The 7,538-nt window shown below is 36.6% G+C and overlaps 1 protein-coding gene across 1 annotated transcript in view; it reads left to right on the plus strand.

Annotated features, from left to right (window-relative positions):
• LOC104078440 (diacylglycerol kinase eta-like) overlaps positions 1 to 7,250 on the plus strand; it is a gene marked incomplete at both ends in the record, with an annotated part of 34,760 nt that extends 27,510 nt beyond the window's left edge. Inside the window, 5 exons of the mRNA XM_009580084.1 lie at positions 677 to 779; positions 2,469 to 2,631; positions 5,029 to 5,137; positions 5,443 to 5,582; positions 7,166 to 7,250. Coding sequence (XP_009578379.1) covers positions 677 to 779; positions 2,469 to 2,631; positions 5,029 to 5,137; positions 5,443 to 5,582; positions 7,166 to 7,250 — 600 coding nt within the window. The remainder of the gene's footprint in view (positions 1 to 676; positions 780 to 2,468; positions 2,632 to 5,028; positions 5,138 to 5,442; positions 5,583 to 7,165) is intronic.
• Positions 7,251 to 7,538: the final 288 nt, after the last annotated feature.

Below are 7,538 nucleotides of genomic sequence, written 5' to 3' on the forward strand. Positions count from 1 at the left end.
TTTAATTTTTTAAACTTGTCTAAAAAGATGGGTTTTATATGCTAGGGTATAGAAGTAGAAAGTCGGCAGTTTTTTTATTGTGGATGCTTTTGACATACAGATGTCTGAGGCTGTGTGTGTAGGCAGTGCGAAATGATTGGCATCTCCAGAGGTTTGAAATTTAGGTGAAGTGCAGGACCCTCTGCATGTGCCTATTTTTCCAATAACTATGGAAGAGACATCTACAATGCATAATTTATGGGACCCACCTTTGGCGGGTTGGTCTGGCTTGGTAGGTGTCCTAGCTTTAGTGCAGATACATCTTTCAGAACAGCCAAGTGGACCAGGCATGTAGAGTGCCATTGCTTTGCGTGTGCACAGCGTGCCTGCTGCCCCCAGCACAGGTGCTGCCTGCTGGGAGCTTGGTCCTCCCTTGCTCGTGGATGGAGGTAAGCGATTCCCTTGAAATGGTGATTGATGTCTGCTATAGGGGTAACTGAAGATGAAGTACTCCAAACATGTTTTGTGGAATGAGTAACAAGCCTTTGTGGTTGAACGCTCATATGTCTTTTTTCTAGTTGCATTCCTCTTTGCTCTACACCTAAATGTTATATATTAGTCCATTTTTGTTACATATATACTGTATCAGTTATACTTTCACTCTGAAATTCCACTGTAGGGAAAAAATCTTTTGTAGGTTCACACTGCCTGTAAAGATCTGTATCCTCGTAAATGTCCACTTGGCCAATGTAAGGTATCGATCATACCTCCAACAGCACTAAACAGTATAGACTCTGATGGTACGTAGTTTTGTAGTGTGTTCCGTGGTAGCTCCGGACTTGCAGTGCTTAGTGAGATCTGTATAACTAAACAAGGCTAAAATCCTTCTGCTGAGCAGGTGAATGCAGCCTTCAAGTTTAGAGGAAAGTATAATTGTCTGTGTTTTAGAGGATTATTTAACCGACATGATTCAAAAAATGGTTTTGAAAGTTTGCCCACTAGAAATTTTCTCCTGTTCATTTATGACCCTTGGAAACTTTTCAAGTGAATGACCAGAGTCCTCAGATGAAGTGGGCTGATGCCTGCCTGGCATGCATCACTCATTCTGTGAGTTCTCAAATTTTGGATAACTTTGCTTTATGCAGAGGTAAGCTAGCTGAACGGCTCAGATCCAACAACTACTTTACCAGGCTAAAGAGAGGAATTGCTTCCATAGCTTCTGTAAATTTCTTTTAAGTATAAGCAGTGTAAGAATCCTGCAACATACAGACAAAAACCCAGCAAATGTTCAAAACTCAGAGGTGCTCTTTGGTGGCTCAGGAGAGAGACGCCTGACCAGTGGGAGACTGCGCTTAAAGGCAGGGAGTGGATTTAATAAGGAGTATCATGAAATTTAACTGCTTTAATTTTATAGTTCGTGTTGATGGCAAAAGTAGACCAACAACTTTTAACACAATTTAGTGAATTTTATCGTATGAAGTTAGTAAAGGATTGTTTATGCTGTATACATTCACTGTATTTACTTGCTATGTGGTGTCTTAGACCAGAGTGTCATGCTGCTATTTATTGTTCATGTTAGGAAACTTGTTCCATATGTGAAATTCTTTTTCTTGGCATTTAAATAAATTGATCAAACCTTATTTTAAATTATACATTATGATAATGTGGAATTAAATTAGCATCCTTTAATGCCAATTTTTTATTTGCAGCTTTAGTAATTTTTTTAGTAATTAAAAACAACGTAGTCATTTTAATATTGCCTGAAACAAATGTCAAAACCTATACCTGTGATGTCTGATTTTGAAGTGTTGCTGAGAAATCACTACTTCCATGGACTGGTCATGTTAGTGACAACAGTGTCCATTAGTACTACTTACTAAGGGCCTTCTAGAAAGCCTGATGTTAATTAGTTAAGACCTGCATTGACTTTAATAAGTTTTGGATCACAGCTGAAGGTCTGTTTTTCAGTGATTCTATTATATACTATATTAATAGTATAACTTCAGTCTGAGAAAAAAGTTTTCATGCAAAGTCTCACCTGGGAGCAGCTGAGTACAGTAACTTTTAAAATCTGTGAGTACTCTTAGAAAGCTCATACAGACGTGGATGATCTAGTTCAACCCAGCAAGGTTAAAGAAAAACCAAACACTTGTAACTGAAAGATATATTTAATTATGTGATAATCTGTGAAGATGAGATTTGAGAAGTATTCTAAAAGGTTAATAAACTTTTTCACTGTGGAAAAACAATAAAGCTATTGTCTTCAGGATTTTACTAAATCTAGGCACTGAAAATACCGGAAAGAAAAAAAAGAACTGGTAAAACTTGAGCAATTGCAGGGCTAATACTCAGTTTAGCATTTACATTATGAATGATAAAATGTACTCCTTTTGTCCTTCATCCCTTTCTTCCTCTTCCTCATGATTTCTTTTTGTGTTGTTCATATTAAAAAGCCTTATTTATTTCATTCTTTCTAACTATGTTCACAGGTTTCTGGAAAGCCACATGCCCGCCATCCTGTGCCAGTCCTCTTTTAGTTTTTGTTAACTCAAAGAGTGGAGACAATCAGGGAGTAAAGTTTCTTCGTCGATTCAAACAGTCGTTAAATCCAGCTCAGGTGTTCGATTTAATGAATGGAGGACCTCACTTAGGGTAATGACCTTGGAAATCTTGAGCAATCCTTTCCGCAAGAGAATTTAGTGCAAAGTATAGTGTTGTATTGTCCCCTCATTGCTATAATTCTATCACCAATATCTACTGTGATTTCCTAATTAAAATCTAAGAGATAACAGAATTTCAGGATGAATTCTGGTGGGTGAAGGGATTGTAGGATAATGAGAAAAGCTCACTTGAAAATTCAAAACCAAAACCTATCAGCCCAAGTGTTTCCTGGCTTTTTGGCTAGCTTTGACTTCTGTTAACTCGTAAGGTTCAAAACAATTACAAATGTTTAGATCTTTCCTGAATCAGGGCCTTGATGCACAGTTGCCCGGGTGCTTTTCTTCCATTTCATATGCATAATTCAGATATTCCTGTGACTTTGTTGTGAATAGCTATGGAATAAAACTATTGTCTAGATGTACTCTATATCTTTTTGAATTCTGAACACAAATGTCAGCGGGGGAGTCTGCAGTGGGTGATGGACGAGTACTCTAAAACTTTTGTCATCTGAAAACTACATTCAAAATATGGTTTAGGCAACATATGCAAATGGTCAAGAAAATGAGCATCTCACAAAATTTGGAGCAAGAACACAATTAAAACCATCAGGCATTCTACAAAATCTAAGGGTTGATTGTTGGAGAGATAGGGATGAAATTTGCATAGTGGTGGCCACAACCCAAGCATCTTTGCACATTCATAAAGATTAAATTCATGCACATTTTTCTGTTGCCTAACTTAATTCCACTCAGATGTAGCGTTGTGGTTAAATGGCCTATTAGTATCAGTTACAGCAACTAGAAACACTGATTTTTGTACTCTTAAAGATGCAGAATTATGCTTGCATGGTAAAAATGTAGACGAAACAAATGTACAAAAATTCAGTTCAAACAGTAGGCAAGTAATACAAATATAATGGAATACAGATGTGGATTTTTATAGTTAGTACTGTGTTATGGACAAGTTATGTTAACTCTTTAAGTTGTAATATTCTTTTCATTATAACCCTGATTTAAATCTGAATTTAATCGAAGTCCCTCTTGGCTAACATTTTGTACATGTAATTATAATGATGGATAAAAGTAAAGAAGGTTCATCTCAATTGGAGAGACAATTTTTGAGAGAGAACAGTCTGAAAAAATATGTCTATCTATTTTCAAGTTCTCTTGCTTCATCTAGTTGTACCTACCAGCAGCATGGTTCGGGAGGCTCACTTTGGTTTTGCACGGTAATCATAGGTCAGGTTGGTTGTTTTTAAGTATTTTTCCAAGTTTCTAAAGAGAGGTCCTTAGCAGTTATTCTGTCAGGTCGTGCTGGTGTCGTCTTTCTTCTAGTTGATCTAAAAAGCAGAGTTGCATTCTTCGAGATAATGTATTACTAGGGGGTTTTCTCTCTTTCCTCAGGGTAGGAGAAACTGTTCTAGTATCAACATTTTTTCCTTAAATATCTGCATCTTTTGTTCTGAATAGGTATCTGCCTATCATATACAAGTGACATTATTTATCATATATGTGACATTATTTTCTTTAGAAAAAACATAAATGCTTCAAAAATTTGTGATCTTAATGTGTTGCTTTTTAGAAATAGTTCTGAGATTATACATATTCTGGAAAATAACATGCATTCAAAATGAACATCTTTTTATTATTTAAGAGTTTCTACTTTCCAATTTTTCTTTTTTTTTTTTTTTTTTTAAGTTTAAATCCCTGTTGTTTTTACCTCTTGGCTGTTTCTTCACATCTCATTCCCCTTTCCTCTGTGTCTCACCTTTCTGCTTGTTCTGTCTCTCTTGTCCTCCTTTTCTGTACTGCCCAAGTGTTGGATCCTGTAGGTGTTAAAAGTCAGAGAACAAGAGAAAGAGCCGTAGAAGCGAAAGCAGGATACGGCTTTACGGATTTAATATGAAATACTAGTATTATTTGTCTTACATTGTTGTCATCCCCTTACATGTAATAATTGCCTCCAACTGTCCTTGCATTTGGTTAGTCACCTGTTGGCAAAAGCCCACCCGTATTGTGGAGCACATCTTGTTTGTTGTGTTTTAACCTCGTCTCGTGAAAAATTCCCTGTGGTACCTTGTCCTTCTGGCTGAAGTGGGAATCACAGAGCAGTTGCAATTTCATAGCTTAGAAATATTTTTTTAAATATTAATGAAATTAATAAAATAATATTAATAAAATCCTGAAAACAATATCAAGGGAATTTTTTTTTAAGTAAAACTCGGCATGTTATTTATCAGAAATGTCAGTGTAAGTGGAATATACAGCAATAGATAGGATGCAGTTAGGTTTGTTAAGTAATTGGTTGTATCCACATACCCCAGAACAATATAACTGTTCTCTCGCTAATGGACGTAACTGGCCCTAACAGGCTGCGTTTTCTCTGCAGTTTGCGGTTATTTCAGAAGTTTGACAACTTCAGGATTCTTGTGTGTGGCGGCGATGGGAGGGTGGGTTGGGTCTTGTCAGAAATTGATAAGCTCAGCTTGCACAAACAGGCAAGTGTGTATACTTACTTTCCTTGACTATATTTACTAGACTTAATTTTGTACCCTTACTTTTCCTTGACTTGGTTCTTTGTCAGATATGTGGGTATGGGCCAAACTCAATAGTTACTCTTAAATGAAAATTTTCACTGCTGTAAACGGGACAAGTTGTATTGGGATTACACAATTTCATTTACAAGCTTTAGACATGAGCAGTATAATTAACATTTGTTGCTTGAAATAACAAGCCTTTGTAATAGTTTGTACTTTGTCTTTCTAGTTTTCAATAGTAGATTTGCTCCTGTGTTGTGTTTCAGTGTCAGTTAGGAGTGTTACCCCTTGGTACTGGAAATGACCTTGCTCGTGTCCTTGGTTGGGGAGGATCCTGTGATGATGATACACAACTTCCTCAGATTTTGGAGAAACTAGAACGAGCCAGCACGAAAATGTTAGACAGGTAAACCTAAATGTGCATACACATAATTTACCATGAGATCCAAATTGTATTTTTGGGGTTTCTGATGGCCTAAATCCATCCTAGAGAATGTTCAGTGGCTTTGGCTTTTGGAGTGCAGATCATAATCATGAGGGAAGCCGAGATAGTAATGGGGACAGCTCTTCAACATCCTTTTTAAACTGAAGAGTCAGAGTGGAGAGTGGTTGATGACTCTAGGGAGCGTGTTGTCCAGAGGTGAACAAAGGAGACAGTTTATTGTATAACTGATGAAGCTGGATAACTGCCTCTTACAAGAAGTTGTAAGCAGTAAGAAGTTGTATAGCTTCAAAAACATTTAGGGCAGTTTTACAAACTCCATGCACACTGTTAAATACCATGAAAGGTAGCATCTTTATTTAGGAAACACCTGAGCTCTCTGTCCTTGCATGTGGAGAAAACTCTCATCGTATGCTTTCACCGTTCATATAATTTCCTGAGACATCAGCTGTGGACAAGATGCTGGGCTAATTGGATCTTTGGCCTGATCCACTAATATTTTTGTTGGAGGCATTTTCTTAGAAAAACCAGAGATCTTCCACTCCTTGTTTCGTGTGGTTTCCATCCGTAAAGCAAAGGAGCAATCCAATTTTAAAAAGTCAGAGATGGTGGTGTTCGTGTCATTCCAATGAAGGTGTAACACACTGTTTTTGAGAGGAGTATTTCTTACTGTGTTTCTTTCTCTCATGGGTGTTTCTGTTCTTGCTCTAGTTACAAACACTTGAATGTGATCGAAGAGGATTTTATTTTACGTTTTTTTAAATTACATAGAGAAACAAATCCTTTCTTTATTTTAAGCTTTTCTGCAGACTATTTGATCATTTTACAGCAAAGTATATAGAGAAATGATTGTTAGTGATCCTTAGAAATAATTGTTGGCCTGGGCATTCTGAAAGATTCGTAGATTAAATCATGTTTGTCGTCTTCTGTACTGAAAAGAGCGCTGTCATTTTTTACTCTAGTCTCTGTAGACTTGCTCCCAAGGCCATCTGCAGTGAGTACTACTTCTTTTCAGCAGGCTTTGAAGGATGTTGCTATTCACGGTTTCATACTATCTATGCTGTAGAGTACTGTCCTTTACCAGGGGAAAAAATACATATGTGTCAATGAAGATACTTCACCATTTGCTTTGTTCTCATGCCTCCCTCCCCGAGTTGAGATGAAAAGCTAAAGTTACCTTGGAGCTTTTTCTCTAGGAACACATATATTTTCCTTTGACTTCTGCAACTAGTTTGCACGAATTCTTTTATACTGTAAATGTTTTGCTAGAAAATCTTTGTTGCCTGCATTGAATGTCCCATGATTTGCTCACAAAGAAGGCTCATCATCAAATCACTAACAAAAAATCTAAGCAATAAAACCAATTATTATCTTCCGTCTCAATTATTTCACCCATATTAAGCTGGCATACAATTAAAAATTAAGATGTATGTTTGTTTGCTTTTTTTAAACAATCAATGTGACACTGAATTGTCTTTTGGTTGATATGGTGGAGAAAAGATAAAACTAATAATCTGGAAACTTCAAAGCTGTTGTGTTTCTTTTAGATGGAGTATAATGTCATATGAACTGAAATTACCAGCAAAGCCTTCTATTCTTCCAGTGACTGCAGAAGAGTCGGAGGAATGCCAGGTGAACTTTTACTTTTGTTTTGTTGCTTCATATACTTAACTTTGAGCTTCTGGGATGACAGTATTTATAATTGAAGCACTTGCATGAAAAATAGAAACAGATGTTTTGTGATCTGCTAACTGAACTGCGTTAATGTCTGTTCGTGGCATGTACCTCAAATAATTAGGGTTTCCAGTTCTGTATTATTTGCCAAAAATGAATGAAGGTAAGGAGTCTTCACCAGAGCAGTCAGAAAAATTTCTTCCTGAGAAATACATTTTTGATATAAATATATCTATCTTATATATT

This window comes from Fulmarus glacialis, unplaced genomic scaffold, assembly GCF_000690835.1.
Source record: "Fulmarus glacialis isolate BGI_N327 unplaced genomic scaffold, ASM69083v1 scaffold6026, whole genome shotgun sequence".
Taxonomy (NCBI): domain Eukaryota; kingdom Metazoa; phylum Chordata; class Aves; order Procellariiformes; family Procellariidae; genus Fulmarus; species Fulmarus glacialis.